Here is an 18,823-nt window from a genome sequence, read left to right as displayed (position 1 = left end):
CTGTACAGTCATGGCCAAAAGTTTTGAGAATGACGCCAAAATTATATTTTCACATGATCTGTTGGCCTCTGGTTTTTATTAGTGTTTGTCTGATGTTTATATCACATACAGAAATATAATTGCAATCATATTATGAGTACCAATAGGTTATATTGACAGTTAGAATGAGTTAATGCAGCAAGTCAATATTTGCAGTGTTGCCCCTTCTTCTTCAAGACCTCTGTAATTCTCCCTGGCATGCTCTCAATCAACTTTTGGACCAAATCCTGACTGATAGCAGTCCATTCTTGCATAATCAATGCTTGCATTTTGCCAGAATTTGTTGGTTTTTGTTTGTCCACCCGTCTCTTGATGATTGACCACAAGTTCTCAATGGGATTAAGATCTGGGGAGTTTCCAGGCCATGGACCCAAAATCTCTATGTTTTGTTCCATGAGCCATTTAGTTATCACCTTTGCATTATGGCAAGGTGCTCCATCATGCTGGAAAAGGCATTGTTGGGCGCCAAACTGCTCTTGGACGGTTGGGAGAAGTTGCTCTTGGAGGACATTCTGGTACCATTCTTTATTCATGGCTGTGTTTTTAGGCAAGACTGCGAGTGAGCCGATTCCCTTGGCTGAGAAGCAACCCCACACATGAATGGTTTCAGGATGCTTTACAGTTGGCATGAGACATGACTGGTGGTAGCGCTCACCTCTTCTTCTCCGAAAAAGCTGTTTTCCAGATGTCCCAAACAATCGAAAAGGGGATTCATCAGAGAAAATGACTTTGCCCCAGTCCTCAGCAGTCCACTCCCTGTACCTTTTGCAGAATATCAGTCGGTCCCTGATGTTTTTTCTGGAGAGAAGTGGCTTCTTTGCTGCCCTCCTTGAAACCAGCCCTTGCTCAAAGAGTCTCCGCCTCACAGTGCGTGCAGAAGCACTCACACGAGCCTGCTGCCATTCCTGAGCAAGCTCGGCACTGCTGGTAGTCCGATCCCGCAGCTGAAACAGTTTTAAGATACGGTCCTGGCGCTTGCTGGTCTTTCTTGGGCGCCCTGGAGCCTTTTTGACAACAATGGAAGCTCTCTCCTTGAAGTTCTTGATGATGCGATAGATTGTTGACTGAGGTGCAATCTTTGTAGCTGCGATACTCTTCCCTGTTATGCCATTTTTGTGCAGTGCAATGATGGCTGCACTTGTTTCTTTAGAGATAACCATGGTTAACTGAAGAGAAACAATGATACCAAGAACCAGCCTCCTTTTAAAGTGTCCAGTGATGTCATTCTTACTTAATCATGACTGATTGATCGCCAGCCCTGTCCTCATCAACACCCACACCTGTGTTAATGGATCAATCACTAAAACGATGTTAGCTGCTCCTTTTAAGGCAGGACTGCAATGATGTTGAAATGTGTTTTGGGGGTTAAAGTTCATTTTCTGGGCAAATATTGACTTTGCAAGTACAGTAATTGCTGTTAAGCTGATCACTCTTTGACATTCAGGAGTATATGCAAATTGCCATTACAAAAAATGAAGCAGTAAACTTTGGAAAAATTACTATTTGTCTCATTCTCAATACTTTTGGCCATGACTGTACAGTAACTGGTAACACCTCTATATACAGTAGATAATACAGGATCCACCATTCACAATAGGTGACGTCACAGCTCACCTCCACCTCCTGTACAATGACTGATAACACCTCAATATACAGTATATAACACAGGATCCACCATTCACAATAAGTGATATCACAGCTCACCTCCTCCCCCTCCTGTACAATGACTGATAACACCTCTTTATACAGTAGATAAGACAGGATCCACCATTCATAATAGGTGATGTCACAGCTCACCTCCTCATCCCGTGCGATGACTAATAACACCTCTAAATACAGCTGAGAACACAGGATCCACCATTCACAATAGGTGATGTCACAGCTCACCTCCTCCTCCTGTACAATGACTGATAACACCTCTATATACAGTAGATAACACAGGATCCACCATTAACAATAGGTGGTGTCACAGCTCACCTCCTCCTGTACAATGACTGATAACACCTCTGTATACAGTAGATAACACAGGATCCGCCACTCACAATAGGTGATATCACAGCTCACCTCCTCCCCCTTCTGTACAATGACTGATAACACCTCTCTATACAGTAGATAACACAGGATCCACCATTCACAATAGGTGATGTCACAGCTCACCTCCTCTGCCATAGATACTTTTCTGGTGAATATTCCCTTTAATCAGCCATGTCCAAAGATACCCAAAAAATACTGTATGTTATCAAGTTTTTCTTTTACACTGTGGCCTATGGGTGACGTATAGTGCTATACCGCGGTTGCATCCGTCGGGGGCGCACTTTGGGAGTATTCCGCCATACCATGCGTCATGCGGTCATATTGGCCTAGAAAGCCTTTGATCCTTCTCGTCTTACATATAATCGCCCCCTCTGATAGCGAGGAAACCTGTATTTACGGTAGGTGCATCCTTGCATCCAGCGTTGGTCTTGTTGTAGCCGGTGAACGCTGTCTCAATATAAAGAGCGGCTTTGTCCGGATAAACTCACCGTCAGCTGGAAAAATGTGTGCAGAGGTAATGTACAAACAGCTGTAGAGCCGGCTACGTGGGGCTTGAACGGCGTCCAAATGTCTTGGCTGGAATCATGACAACACGTCTATAATTACAAGGGGTCATGTGATCACTTTAACTTCAGAAGAAGTAAACTTTTTTCTTTTTTCTTTTTTTTTCTTTAATCAGTTTGGTGATGTCATAGACACCTGTTACCATTTTCAGTCTTGTTGAAAGGTCCCGTAAATAAAGAAGGCAAATTTGTCATCATTTATCTGGGTGACATTTACCGGTTTCGATAAACGGCTGCGGAATGAGCTTCGCCTTCCGTGAAAACAACCTGTAAGCATTGTATACAATCTCCGCCATACACTCGGCCCACTCTGCACCGTAGATGTGATTAATGTCTGCTGCAAAACAAAGATACCTGTGTTGGAGATTCATGTGAAAACTTTTTTTTTTTACAACAATCCAGGGTCTAGTTCGGCTTTTGAAAATTATTGCTGTTTTAGGAGTTAAATAAATAAACTGTAATGTTCATCTTATAGAGGACCTGTCACTTGCCATTAATATCTAATTTATTTTATTTATTTGACGTAAATTCCCTTGTTCTCCTGAATCCAGCAATGTCTTCTTTTGTTCCTGCGCCTCTCTGTTCCTGAGATATGGCCTTCTCTGCCCTGTGTATAAATCGATAGTTTTTAACCAAATGGGAGTTATTTTCAAGTAGACATCTACAGAGAAGTTGATGAGCACGTCTACTTGGCTAAAAAAAGACTATATTTATATACAGAGAGGCGCAGGAGCAAAATAAAAACGATGGCCGATTCAGGAGAACAGCGGCATTTACACCAGGTAAATATATGTATTTAATAGTCCCCTTAGGGGACTTGAAGCTGCGATCGTTTGATTGCTTGTGCTGTACATAGCTGTTCATCAGCTAAAATTACGATCTCCTATGAACGCCAGCCACGGGCTGGCTTTCACAGGAGGATCTTAATGACAGACACGGGGGGGTTATCAGCAGATAAGCCATCACTTTTTATAACCCCTCCATATGGTGCAGTGCTGTCATGCAGTGCCTTGTGACTATGGGCGCTAGCCAGGTCCCTAGAACTAGAGGCGCCCTAGTCTATCCTTCCGGATTACTCCTGAAGGTGGAGACGCCAGGTTCACGTGCCTGGCTATGCTCCTATATCAACCCTTATCTGTCCCCTGCCCCACCCAGGGAGGTGGGAATCCAAAGTGTATAAGAATACACTAACCAGACAAACAAGGAAAGACAGGGATAAATGAAAATAGCAATCACACAAAATACACACACCAAACAACAGAGTGGGACACAGAGGAGTTAAAGGAAGGAGAAACCAAATAGGAGAGGACAAGGTTGTGCACACAAAGAAAAAATTAAAGCAAGAATCTCCTGAACAAATCTCAAAACGCCTACTCCACCCACGAACTACACCTCCAACTCCGGGAACCAGGCAGTAAGAACTAACACTGGCCTAAGTGCCGAGGCAAGCATATATAGCAGAGGGGAGTGGCCAACACTGAACAGCTGAGACAATCCAGGTAGGAAAGTTGCATGAGCTTCAACTGATCAGATTAACCCTTGCACTGCTAGCAAGGAAAATACCTGCCTGTTTAATAAGAAGTAGAAGTGATTCTAACCAGTGCAGGAGTTCGTCAAACCAGACTCTGTGATTATTTGGCTCCTCTCTGTCATAGTAACCCCCGTGACAGGTGTGGTCCGGTTCGATGGGCGCCTCTGGTCTTGCTTCGGCGCCTCCTCTCTGCTTCATGTGGATGACACGTCCTACGTCAACCACACAGTGCTCCCAGTGTCGCTCCTGCACATGTGCACCTCGCTCAGCCCTGCCGAGGACATAGCAAAGTACTGTATTTCGATTGCGCCGGGAGGGGCCAAGGATCGCCGATTACCCGGTTGTAAAGCCGACGCATGTGCATTACAGTACTTTGTTCGGCCAAACTTGAGAATAATCCTTTAAAGATTTGCACAAACACTGAATTCATTGTCTATTGGACCCCAGCGGGGGTTTCACCGGTGGGGCTCCCAATGATTTGCAAGTTATCACCTATTTAGTGTGTAGGTAGTCACTTTAAATCTGTCTACAAACCTTTTAAGGACCTTTCCTTTAAATAGTCAGATAGGCTACACACCATCGGTTGTACTTAAAAGTAACTTACAACCTATGGAAAATTGAGATGACCCCTTTCCATCTCATATATCTTTTTACTGAGGTAGTACTAGAGCTGAGGAACACCATCCTAAACCGTGATCAACTCAACTGACCCCTACAAAATAATGGCAGAGCTGATTGAGTCCCAGCATCTCACCTAGGATTTCAGAGTTTCCAGGCTTGTAATGTTGATGACCTGTCCTCGAATACAGCAGCTCAGCTCCTATGATCTGCAGTAACCAGGAACGGCTACTACACAGTGAACTCCAGTTTTATACACTGGCTGCACATAGTGGCCACCAGGGCTAAAACAGTTGATCAGTGGGGGTGTAAACTGTCGGACCACTGATCTGATATTGATGACCCACGGGTAGGTAATCTATAGGATAAAACTGGAAAAGCCCTGTAACAGGTAGACGAAAACAAATGGGAGTAAAATTTTAAGAAAAGCCAAAAATAATCAGTGCAAGTACCCATAAATGTATACTTTTACAGAAAACTCTTAGTCTCCAATATACTTAGTATAGTAAAAAAAAAAGTAAAATACTTCAAAGAATGCAGCCGTAAGTCTATAATTACGTTCCGCAGCGCAGAGCCCTCTCTGATCTGCTGATTCAGCGCGCTAACATTACAATACTGTACCAGGGAGCTATAAAACTTCTACAAACAAACTTCACATTAAGCAGGGGGCGAGAAGTGTTTGATTGACGGCCGAAGCTCATTAGGGTCTCGAACATCAACATTTCTGAAAAGGGGGAAAAAAAATGCTTCTAAACCATTTGGGTCGAAGGTGTTAAAAACATCTCCAGGTGTTAAAATGTAGTTTGGCAGCTAATGGTTGATAAAGTCTTCTCCATAAATCCAGAGAAAAAGAAACATTGAGCGAATTGTAAAAGAAAGCTGGAAGCCAAGGAAAATGCTGCTCCGGAGTGATAGGCGATTGATGCTCCCACATTTGCCTTTGGATTGGTCAAACATGACCTACGTGAAAATGGAGCTCACGGGAGACGTAACATAATATTGGAATGGTAAAGGGGTTTTCCGGGAGTATACTATAGGTGACCCCCTCCATAGAGAAGGTCATTGATAACAAATCGCAGAAGGTCCATGTCTTGGCACCCCCACTAATCACCTTTACCACCATTTCCTACTTATTTATTGCCCGGACAGCTCCTTACATTTTATAGTGCAACTTGGCCCCATTGAAGGATAGGTTATCAATATTAGGGTATGTGCGCACGGTGCGGATTTGCTGCGGTTTTGACGCTGCATTTTTATGCAGCGTCAAAACCGCAGCGGCCAGATGTTACAGCACAGTGGATGGGATTTCTATGCGTTTTTGTGTACCTGCTGATCACCTGCGGAAACTGACATGAGGTGCGTTTTTCAGATCCGCAGCATGTCTATTTCTCTTCTGGAAACGCATGCGGATTTTTCCCATAGACTTGCATTAGATGAGGAAAATCCGCATGCTTAAAAACCGCATGTGTGTTTTGTGTGCGTTTCCGCAGCGGAAACGCACACAAAAATGCTACATGATGATCAATAAAGTTTGTTTAAAAAAAAAATATTCTCTAATTTTAACAGGAAGACATGAAAAACGCATGCATAAAAAACTCTTTAAAAAAGCGCATGCGGCAAAACCACATGTAAAAACCGCACCAAAAACGCAAGTAACCTAATTTGCATATTAGGTGCGGAAATGGTGCAGAAATTCTGCAGAGTCAAAACCGCAGCCAATCCGCACTGTGTGCACATACCCATATAGTCCCAGAAAAGCATAGGCAGGTGTCCCTCTAACTGTTGGTGAACATGATCCTTTTTTTGTTAACCTCCCCCCCAATAGGTGACGTCACTTGCGGGGGTGGCGCTGGTCACTGCATGCTGGGTATTCTTCTTACAGTGTGCACTGACAATGCGCTCTCTCGCCATCTCGTAACTTCTGATCCGAGACGACAAGAGAGTGCACTGCCACTGTGCATATTGCACAGTGACTAAAATCTACTGAACATACATAAGAATTGATAACCAATGCATGCTCAGTAGATCAGTAACTAGCCTAGCTCCTGAAACAGAGGTCATTGATGACGCTTCATTTCAGGGAGGGGGCCCAGACTACTATTATCAACCATAAAGCAATGATCAAAGACCAATAAAAATAGTCCTTGATCATTTAACCCCTTAAGTGCCGTGGCCAATAGTGTCCGCAGCATGTAAGGAGTTTGACAGAGGTATGAAGCTTGTAGCGCGATTCTGGGTGTTAAGTGGCTGCCTATTCACAAGTACTATCCGACAATGCCCATTTATGAAGAAAGGAATAACCCTTTAAGCTTTTTTTTCTCTGTAATTCTTGCAGGAAAAATGTCAGAAGAACATATCCCTATGCATGATGAGTTCATTTACTGCCTCGGAGCTGCTACACAAGTCCTTAAATTTGGTCCTTGGAGGGATCTTCAGAAGACCCGAGATAAAGCCTCGCCTAAACTGCTGTTCCTCATCATTCCAGGTGGGTGAATGCTAACTGTACACCAAATTCATTGTAGTAATGTGGATTTATAATTATTAATTAATTTATAATTATAATTATTAAACGCTCCTCTTGTTAAAGGGAGCCAGTCAACCCAAAATGACAGTATAAACTAAGCACACAGCCTTGTAGGAGATAAAGCCGCTATACAAATCGTACCTTTAGTGTATTCTAATCGTTGTCTCAATTCTGTAGAAACTGAAGTTTAGTATTATGCTAATTAGGGTGCTCTGTGCATCCTGGGTGTGGCCAAGAGACTCAGTGCACCGTTCTGCCCACTGGTTCTACATGCCCTCATCGGTGATTGACAGCATTGGTTTGCCTGAATCTGATCACTGTCTGTGGAGAAAGCTCAGGCAACATACAGGTATCAATCAGCAGAAAGAGAGGCATTACATGCAAAACAGTGCACTGAGCCTCATGGCCACACCCAGGGTGCTCTGAGCCTCTCGGCCACACCCAGGGTGCACTGAGCCTCTCGGCCACACCCAGGGTGCACTGAGCCTCTCGGCCACACCCAGGGTGCACTGAGCCTCTCGGCCACACCCAGGGTGCACTGAGCCTCTCGGCCACACCCAGGGTGCACTGAGCCTCATTACCACACCCAGGGTGCACTGAGCCTCATTACCACACCCAGGGTGCACTGAGCCTCATTACCACACCCAGGGTGCACTGAGCCTCATGGCCACACCCAGGGTGCACTGAGCCTCATGGCCACACCTAGGGTGCACTGAGCCTCATGGCCACACCCAGGGTGCACTGAGCCTCATGGCCACACCCAGGGTGCACTGAGCACCCTGACTAGCATATTTGATTATACTTCAGTTTCTGCACAAGGAAAGCAGCGATTAGAGCAGTAAATGTGTGATTCTTACAGGGGGTATTTCCCCTCTACAATATGTGCTTAGTTTATACTGTCTATTTAGTCTGACACACTCCCTTTAAAAGCTATGTTTACTTTTGCAACCATTTTCTGTCCCAGTGCACGCACTGTAAAAAAATTGAGCAATTTTGCAAATAGTTATAATAAAAAATTTCGAGTTGTTGTGTGTCTCCAGCTCCTGTGCACAATCTATGTGTCTCACTTGTTGCAAACTCCAAAAAATATGCAAAGAGCCTCTACACAGAGGAAGTGAACAGGATCTCTAGTGACATCTAATGGATGTTAGCAACCCTATAATACAATATCGACCCTTTAAAGAGATTTGCAATGTGACTTTGAGTATAAAGAGAAACCAGAATCTCCATTTGCTAACAGCTAATTCAGGGGTTCTTACCCTTCATCAGTGCAAAGTAAGAGACTGTTGGATGGGTGAGAGGTGTTAGATGGGTGCGCCAAAGGGGTAAAGCTTCTCCTTAAGGAGACCGTCAAAATTGTGGAAGGAGGCTTATAGGCATCCAATGCTTCCAGGGAGCATTATATGGCCTATCCGTCTCCCTACACCATATTTGCCTAACACTAGAGTGGCATGACCGCTTCATATGGAGTAACGGCTTTCCCGGCTTCCAGACATTGTCAGCCATGATAACAATGAAAGAAGAGATAAGAAAGGGGAGAAGGACCTGGAGACTCCCGGCCTTTCTTCTTCTTGTACTGTGTTTTGAGATGTTAATACCTGGCTGTGCCGAGAGAGGTTGAGTAGGCATAAAATGGGAAACCTTCCATTCGATGTAGACATTAGTACTCCTGGCTTATAGTACTGTAGAAAAGTTTTAGTCACCTGTGTAAAAAATGGTGTAAGAATAGTGTTAATAGTTTATTTTTTTATCAATTAACACAATATAAAATGAATGAACAAATCAGAAGTCTAAATAAAATCAATATTTGGTGTGAGTGCCCTTCAAAACAGCATCAATTCTTTGCATGGAGGTTGCTCCAAACATCTTGGAGAACTAACCACAGATCTTCTGTGGATGTCGCTTGTGTAAATCCTTCTGTCTCTTCATGTAATCCCAGACAGACCGGATGATGATGAGATCAGGGCTCTGTGGGGGCCGTACAATCGCTTCCAGGACTCCTCGTTCTTTTTTCAGTCTGTAGAAAAATGAATATGCCAGAATAACCATTTTTTGGTTATCGCACATACTCCTAAATAAATGCAATAGAAAGCAATCATAATGTCATATGTAACCCAAAATGTTATCGATATAAATTGCATCTCGCCAGTGCAAAAAATAAGCCCTCACACAACTCCATCAGCTGAGTAAATAAATAAGTTACGGGTCTCAGAAAACGGTAACACAAACCACATTATTTTTCCAAAGTTCAGATTTTTTTTAAGCAATAAAATATAAAAAAAAAAAAAAAAGTAAACTAATGGAGTAAAAATCAAAGCACAAATAATAATGGTGTAATTTGTGTCTCCCCCCCACCATTTCACAACACTTGTATTATTTTTCCCATTTTTATTATATGTTAAAGGTGAATGGTGGCATTCAAACATACTAGTCATCCTGCAAAAAAAAACAAGTCCTCATACGGCTGTGTGGAGGGAAAGTAGAAAAGTCTTGGCTCTTTGAAGAAGTGGAGGATACAACAAAAGCACAAAATGAAAAATGACTGTGGCATTAAGGGCTTAAAGGGATTTTCCCATGAACAAAGTTCATTTTAATCAATGGATCTTGGGATAATAGGAAGTTCCACAATTGGATGTGTTTAAATAAAATGTTCCTGTGCTGAGATAATCTTATAAATGTGCCCCTGCTGTGTACTGTGTAATGGCTGTGTCTGACCGTACAGCAACATGGTCTGATCATACCACATCTCCTGGGCAGGGGAGGAGAAAAAAACTATACAAGCATTACAGCATGGGATCACAGCTGATTCTTTCTTTCAAGTAAAACATTGTTTAAAAACAGACAGGGAAATGTTTTGCCTCCCAAAAAGACTCAGCTGTGATCCCGTGCTGTAATGTCAGTATAATCTTTTCCTTCCTCCCCTGCCCAGGAGATGTGGAATGATCTTGTTATGTTCCTGCACGGTCAGACACAGCCATTACACAGTACACAGCAGGGGCACATTTATAAGATTATCTCGGCACAGGAATATTTTATTTAATCACATCCAGTTGTGGAAATTATTATTATTCCAAGATGTATTGATTAAAATGAACTTTAAAATTAACTTTGTTTGTGGGAAAACCCCTTTAAGTGATTACCTATTCTGGTGTTTCGCGTTCACTTATTATTATTATTATGGGAATACCCCTTTAAAGGGCTATTCTTAAAGAGGTTGTACACTACTTTTACACTGATGGCCTATCCTTAGGATATGTCATTAATACCTGATCAGCCAGGGCCTGACACCCGGCACCCCACGCCAATCAGCCGATATCGGTGTCAGCAGCCGGAAATGCTTTCTTATGGAGCTGGCCGTCTACTTATAATAGCCAGGGCTTGGTACTGCACATCCACCTCCTATTCAAATCAATAGGTGGTGGATGTCTAGTACCCTACGACAACAACTACAGGTAGACAGCCAGCTCCGTAAGTAAGCACTTCCGGCCGCCGACACCGATATCAGCTGATCCGCGGGGGGTGCCGGGTGTCAGACCCTGGCTGATCTGGTATTGATGACATCCTAAGGATAGGCCATCAATGTAAACGTAGTGGACAACCTCTTTAAGTTTGAAAGTTATCCATCAGCCACGGAATAGGGGATATCTTACCCATTGCTGGGAGTCCAACCGCCGTTGCCCTCAACAGTCCCGAGAACCGGTGCTTCCCAGCTGAATCGATCATGCTCACTGCCGCTCCATTCATTCTAATGAGAGTGCTGAAGATCAGCCGTTCAGTAATCTCCACCTATCCCATTAGAATTAGAAACAGAAAGTTTTATGATGACTTTCAAACTTGAGAATACCCCTTTAAGTGATTAAGACGTTTTATAAGTCTTATTCCACACATGGATCCTCCGTGCTGAGAATTTCTAAAATCCTTCCAACTTTACCAACTTTTCCAAACTCGCTCTGCTCCATGTAGACACCGTGCTTTCAACAACTTTGAGGGAGCATTATTAGAGGCAACACATGACCTGAGCGCGAGGTCACACTCCTGCCGTATCTCTCCACTTTGCTGTTTATTAGGCTGAATCCGTGCAGCTAATATATTCATCCCCCCTTCCTCGTAGCCCATGTGATCGGCGATGTGAAGGGGATAAAATGCCTCCATGTAATCACCACCGTGCTTTCCTCTCATATGGTTTTGTATATATTCTGTGTTTGTTGCTACTAACGTCTGGGGAAAATGTGGTATAACTTTGCGCTACTACTTTGATATGTAAAGTACCTTCCCCCGTGTTTTTCTTCCATCGAAACCTCGGAATGCAGCCGCTATCTGAATATCTACCGCTCCTCGCTTTCTTCTCACCGTGTAAACAAGCTTTGTTTGGTCTTTTTTTTATTATTATTTTTTTTGTTTATTTTGTTTTCCCAGAATGTTTAGCTTCTATGTAGCATATATTTGATAATGTGTGATGTAAAGCATAACGTATTTTGCGGGTATCATACCTATTTGGATATTTTGATTCTATAATAATATATTTTTTTCGCTTGTTCTTTTTTTCCGTTGCCGAGCCTTTTTGGCGTAAGTCCCTGACTCCTCTTCTGTTATCCTGCCAGAGTTCCTGCTGTATTTGATAGGACTTGGATCGCTTCTGGCTAAATGGAACCCGGTGACACGTTTTCGGAGGAAATTGGTAGTGTCTTGCATGTTATTGGGAGCTCGTGTTTCATGATCTTCTAAGGAGAGATGTCCTATCCCATTATTTCTGCTTTCTGTTTTTCTTGCCGTGTGTGCACTCACTGACATGTCGTTCTGCGGGACGGGCTGCTCGGATCTTTTCATTTTTCTTTTCCTCCTTTCAGTATAAACTTTTAGTTTTGGACACATCTGGAAATCGCAAAGCAGAAATAATAACGCATGGACCTTACAGGTGATGGGTGTGGGTTTAAATCAGGCAGGGTTACAGCTGTCATATTCATGCTGATGGGCATTAGATTTATTTTATTGGATCGTCAATATACCCATGGTTAGAATCTAGGAAGAAGAGGACGTTTTTGGACAGGTGTATCCACTGAACTCCAACTTTCTAATCATTAAATAACTTAAAGGGTACGTGTCAGAGGTGAAAAAAGTCCAGTTTTTGCTCTTATTTTTTATTCTGACGCTCCCCCGAGTATTCCCTTTTTTGTATTTTTAAAATCCACCATACGGTTCCAGAGATATGAGCCTTTTTATTTAGTGCTAATTTTTGTGGTTTTTATTAAGAAGGCGTAGCTCACAGGATTCTCTGGGGGCGTGTCTTTAGGCTGTGTTACGGGTCCGGGTGGTGGAACCTCTGTGCTGTGGTGCAAGGAGGGACCCAGAGGGGCGTAACTAAGTATCAACCCGGAACGACCCTGGTCGGACGGCAGCAAACGACACCTTAACCAGGGAGGGACCGAGCAGAGGGACCAGGTGCTACTCTGGGAACGACCTTGTAAGGGAGCAGGTGGCTCCCACAGGTCAGACAGCAGGGACTGACCAGTATAGCGGATGGACACAACAGGTAGGCAGCAGTCTCTGGGTTAGCTGACGGGTGGTCACGGTACGTGACGGAAGAAGTCTCTTGGCAAGCGGGTGGGTGGTCACGGCAAGTGACAGCGGGAGCCTCCAGGTAGGCTAGCAGGTGGTCACGGCAAGTGACGGCAAGCAGGCTGTAGTCTCTAGGCTGACAGGCAGGTGGTCACGGCATGTGACGGCAGAGCCTCCAGGTAGGCTAGCAGATAACAGGCTTGTAGCAGACGTGCGCTCCCAGGTGAGCGGGTTTAGCAGGCACGGCAGGTAGCAGGCAGGTAACTGGCAGGTGCTTCCTGGAACGAAGGTGGACTTGCCCATAGACAGACTGGCGGAAGACCGGAGGCAGACTGTCGGGCAGGAGGGAAGAGAAGCTGGCAGACAGGACTGGTAGTCAGGCTGGCAACGGGACCTGAGGGCTGAAACAGAGGTAAGTATTCTGTGCAACAATTTTACTCGGGCACCTCCATTTTGGAGGAGGTGCCTTATATATGGGAGGTCCTCCGGCTATTGGCCAGGGACTCCTTAGGACGGCGCACGCGGTCCCTTTAAGAGAGGGGGAGCGCGCGCGCGCCCTAAGCACAGTGCCGGGGAAGGAGCGCGCGCCGGCAGCAGCGGGGAGAGGAGCGCTGGAGGACGCCGCGCCAGGAGCGGGAAGGTGAGAGAGACGGCGTCTCTGCCTAGCAGGGGGCAGAGACGCCGATGCTACAGGCTGCTTTGCATAATTTCTCTCTGAGCCACGCCTCCTTCATAAATGCGGGAAAAATTTGCTCTAAATAAAAAGGCCCACATCTCTGGAACCACATGGCGGATTGAGAAAAAATAAAAAGTGGAATACACGGAGGAACAGTGGGAATAAAATAAAAGTAAAAACTACCCACTTTTGACTTAGCAATATTCCACATTAAAACCCACATGTTATGCTGCCTCACCTTCTTCACAAAAAATAGCTATCGCAGAGGTGTGGGGAACCTAAACCAAACCTTTCCTTCCTTCTGTCTGCTTTAGGATGGATACAGCACGATCGTCATCAGAAATGGTCTACAGGGTGGGCCATTTATATGGATACACCTAAATTAAATGGGAATGGTTGGTGATATCAGTTTCCTGTTTGTGGCACATTAGTATATGGGAGGGAGAAAACTTTTCCAGATGGGTGGTGACCATGGCAGCCATTTTGAAGTCGGCCATTTTGGATCCAACTTTATTTTTTTCAATGGGAAGAGGGTCATGTGACACATCAAACTTATTGAGAATTTCATAAGAAAAACAATGGTGTGCTTGGTTTTAACGTGACTTTATTATTTCATTAGTTATTTACAAGTTTATGACCACTTATAAAATGTGTTCAAAGTGCTGCCCATTGTGTTGGATTGTCAATGCAACTCTCTTCTCCCACTCTTGACACACTGATAGCAACACCGCAGAAGAAATGCTAGCACAGGCTTCCAGTATCCGTTGTTTCAGATGCTGCACATCTCGTATCTTCACAGCACAGACAATTGCCTTCAGATGACACCAAAGATAAAAGTCTAAGGGGGTCAGATTGGGAGACCTTGGTGGCCATTCAACTGACCCACGACGATCAATCCACTTTCCATTTCTTCTGCGGTGTTGCTATTTACATAAAATTCTTCTTTTATTTTTTCAAATCTAATGTAAATGTGTTTGCCAGTTTTTTTTTCTTGTTTTTTTTTAATGTTTGCTAGTGTGGATGGGGTTTTAGTTTTTCAGATATTTGCAGCCGATTGATTAATTGCAACTTTTTAAAAAGTCTAAAAAAAAATGTGTGCAATTCTACTTTATTAGCCTCATTTTATATACGCCTGATTTTATTTTTGGGGTACAAATTATGTGACATACTAGTGGAACATGCCACTTTTTCCTCTGAAAAGGCGTAAAAAATGGTTGAAGACAAAAATAAAGAGCATTTTTGAATTTGTGTAAAATTCGTGAAACCTTTTGAAGAATCTGGCACAAAAAACGTTAACGAATACTACAAAGCAAAAAGAAGAAAAGAGACTTAAAAATAAACCCTCAAATGATGAATCAGGCTGAGTATTCTGTTCTGATCGGGATGAATTATTGATGATTGAGTAAAAATATTGGACACTAGAAATAGTCAGATTTAGGCATTACTTCAGCAAATAATCTTTTGCTGCAACTCACCCGGAATAAACGAGCCCTCATCAGCATAGGAAACATGAGCGAATTTAAGTCTCATTTCTGTCGGTACGCCTCCTGACCGGGAGATTTATTTTTGGAGAAGAAGAAATCGGGCACTATCCGACAGAGTATTGGCAACTAAGGGCCATGAGCTATGGTGACGGCACATTAGAAATATATAGCAACATTTATTGTTGGCGGCAGAGCATCTCTCTGATAATCCACTGGTATTGGTATTCTCATCTAATAATGTTATGGCATCTACACCGGTCAAGACATTAAAACCATTGACGGTTGAATAGTAATGATTATCTGGTGGCAATGGTGCCTGTCAGGTGGAATATTAAGAGCAAGTGAACAGTCAGTTCTTCAAGTTGATGTCTTAAAAACGAGGAAAAATGGACAAGCGTAAGGATCTAAGCAACAAGGACCAAATTGTAATGGCTAAACGACTAGGTCAGAACATCTCAAAAATGTCAGGTCTTATACGGTGTTCATAGTGTATGGTAGGACTTGACCGGTGTTCCTGGTATACAACAGGTCTTGTGTGGTGTTCCTTGTATACGGCAGGACTTGTGGGGTGTTCCTTGTACAAGGCAGTTCTTGCGGGGTGTTCCTGGTATACGGTATGTCTTCTGGGTGTTCTTTGCATAAGGCAGGTGTTGTAGGGTGTTCGTTGTATACGACAGGTCGTGTGGGGTGTTTTTTGTAGGCTGAAGGTCTCTTAGCATGTTCCTTGTATACAGCAGGTCTTATATGATGTTCCTTGTTTACAGCAGGTCATGTGAGGTGTTCCTTGTATATGACAGGTCTTGTGGCTTGTTCTTTGTTTACGGCAGGACCTGAGGGGTGTTCCTTATATACGATAGGTCTTGTGTGATGTTCATGGTATACAACAAGTCTTGTGGTGTGTTCCTTGTGTACAACAGATCTTTTGGCGGGTTCTTTGTATATGGCAGGACTTATGGGGTGTTCCTTGTATATGGCAGGACTTGTGGGGTGTTCCTTGTATATGGCAGGACTTATGGGGTGTTCATTGTATATGGCAGGACTTGTAGGGTGTTCCTTGTATATGGCAGGACTTGTGGGATGTTCCTTGTATATGGCAGGGCTTGTGGGGTGTTTCTTGTATATGGCAGGTCTTTGGGGTATTTCTTCTATTTGGTGGGTCTTGTGGGGTGTTCCTGGTATAGGGCAGGTCCTGTGAGGTGTTCCTTTTATACAGCAGTTCTTGTGGGCTATTCCTTCTATTTGGCTGGTATTGTGGGGTATTCCTTGCATATTCCAGGACTTGTGGAGATTTCCTTGTATACAACAGGTATTGTGAGATGTTCCTTGTATACAGCAGGACTTGCAGGGATTCATTGTGTATGGGAGGTCTAGTGGGGTGTTCCTTGAATACAGCAGGCCATGAGGGGTGTTCCTTGTATACGGCAGGTCTTGTGGGATGTTCTTGGTATTCCTTGTATGCGCAGGTCTTCCTTCCTTTTTTAGTATATGGCGTGACTTGTGGGGTGTTTCATGGTATATGGCAGATCTTTAGGGTGTTCCTTGTATATAGCGCATCTTGTGGAGTGTTCCTGTTATATAACAGGTTTTGTGGGGTGTTCCTTATATTCAGCAGGTCTTGTGGGTGGTTCCTTGTACACCGCAGTTTTTTTGGGGTGTTCTTGGTATAATGTAGGTCTTATGGAGTGTTCCATGCATACAGCAGGTCTTGTGGGTTATTCCTTATATATGACAGGTCTTGTGGGGTGTTCCTTGTATATGGCAGATTTTGTGGGGTGTTCCTGATAAACGGCATGTCTTGTGGGGTGTTCTTGGTATTCCTTGTGTGCGGCAGGTCTTCCTTGTCTACGACAGGTCTTGTGGGGTATTCCTTATATTAAGCAGGACTTGTAGGGTAATATTTGTATACGTAAGGCCTTGTGAGATGTTTCTTGTATACAACAGGATTTGTGGGTTATTCCTTGTATATGGGAGGTCTTGTGGGTGTTCCTTGTATACAGCAGGACTTGCGGGGATTCCTTGCATATGGGAGGTGTTGTGGAGTGTTCCTTTTATACGGCAGGTCTCGTGGGGTGTTACTTGAATACGGCAGGACTTTCGGGGATTCCTTGTATACGGGAGGTCTTGTGGGGTGTTCCTTGTATACAGTAGGACTTGCAGGGATTCCTTGTATACGGGAGGTCTTGTGGGGTGTTCCTTGTATACAGTAGGACTTGCAGGGATTTCATGTATACGGGAGGTGTTGTGGGGTGTTCCTTGTATACGGCAGGTCTTGTGGGATGTTCCTTGTATACAGCTGAAGTTGCAGGGATTCCTTGTGTACGGGAGGTCTTGAGGGGTGTTCCTTGTACAGTGGTGGCCAAAAGTATTGGCACCCTTGCAATTCTGTCAGATAATACTCAGTTTCTTCCTGAAAATGATTGCAATCACAAATTCTTTGGTATTATTATCTTCATTTAATTTGCTTGCAAGGAAAAAAACACAAAAGAGAATGAAGCAAAAATCAAATCATGGATCATTTCACACAAAACTCCAAAAATGGGCCAGACAAAATTATTGGCACCCTCAGCCTAATACTTGGTTGCACAACCTTTAGCCAAAATAACTGCGAACAACCTCTTCCGGTAACTATCAATGAGTTTCTTACAATGCTCTGCTGGAATTGTAGACCATTCTTCTTTGGCAAACTGGTCCAGGTCCCTGATATTTGAAGGGTGCCTTCTCCAAACTGCCATTTTGAGATCTCTCCACAGATGTTCTATGGGATTCAGGTCTGGACTCATTGCTGGCCACCTTAGAAGTCTCCAGTGCTTTCTCTCAAACCATTTTATAGTGCTTTTGGAAGTGTGTTTTGGGTCATTGTCCTGCTGGAAGACCCCTGACCTCTGAGGGAGACCCAGCTTTCTCACACTGGGCCCTACATTATGCTGCAAAATTTGTTGGTAGTCTTCAGACTTCATAATGCCATGCACACGGTCAAGCAGTCCAGTGCCAGAGGCAGCAAAGCAACCCCAAAACATCAGGGAACCTCCGCCATGTTTGACTGTAGGGACCGTGTTCTTTTCTTTGAATGCCTCTTTTTTTTCCTGTACACTCTATGTTGATGCTTTTTCCCAAAAAAGCTCTACTTTTGTCTCATCTGACCAGAGAACATTCTTCCAAAACGTTTTAGGCTTTCTCAGGTAAGTTTTGACAAACTCCAGCCTGGCTTTTTTATGTCTCGGGGTAAGAAGTGGGATCTTCCTGAGTATCCTACCATACAGTCCCTTTTCATTCAGACGCCGACGGATAGTACGGGTTGACACTGTTGTACCCTCGGACTGCAGGGCAGCTTGAACTTGTTTGGATGTTAGTCGAGGTTCTTTATCCACCATCCGCACAATCTTGCGTTGAAGACACAGGAACATTCAGGTCTTTGGAGATGGACTTGTAGCCTTGAGATTGCTCATGCTTCCTCACAATTTGGTTTCTCAAGTCCTCAGACAGTTCTTTGGTCTTCTTTCTTTTCTCCATGCTCAATGTGGTACACACAAGGACACAGGACAGAGGTTGAGTCAACTTTAATCCATGTTAACTGGCTGCAAGTGTGATTTAGTTATTGCCAACACCTGTTAGGTGCCACAGGTAAGTTACAGGTGCTGTTAATTACACAAATTGGAGAAGCATCACATGATTTTTCAAACAGTGCCAATACTTTTGTCCACCCCCTTTTTTAGGTTTGGTGTGGAATTATATCCAATTTGGCTTTAGGACAATTTTGTGTTTTTTCATTGAAGACAAATTAAATGAAGATAATAAGAC

At 43.7% G+C, this 18,823-nt stretch overlaps 1 protein-coding gene across 2 annotated transcripts in view; it reads left to right on the top strand.

Annotated features, from left to right (window-relative positions):
- Positions 1-18,823, top strand: part of LDAH (lipid droplet associated hydrolase) — a 232,162-nt gene that overhangs the window by 16,128 nt on the left and 197,211 nt on the right. For both annotated transcript variants that reach the window (XM_073674046.1, XM_073674047.1), the window contains exon 2: positions 7,121-7,270. In XM_073674046.1, coding sequence (XP_073530147.1) covers positions 7,126-7,270 — 145 coding nt within the window. In that variant the 5' untranslated portion in view covers positions 7,121-7,125. The remainder of the gene's footprint in view (positions 1-7,120; positions 7,271-18,823) is intronic.

The sequence above is a fragment of the Phyllobates terribilis genome, unplaced genomic scaffold (assembly GCF_046119375.1).
Source record: "Phyllobates terribilis strain yellow unplaced genomic scaffold, ASM4611937v1 Scaffold_3__8_contigs__length_932513732, whole genome shotgun sequence".
In the NCBI taxonomy this organism is placed as follows: domain Eukaryota; kingdom Metazoa; phylum Chordata; class Amphibia; order Anura; family Dendrobatidae; genus Phyllobates; species Phyllobates terribilis.
The sequence above is the reverse complement of the archived record's forward strand: the minus strand, read 5'-3'. Positions and strand labels throughout refer to the sequence as shown.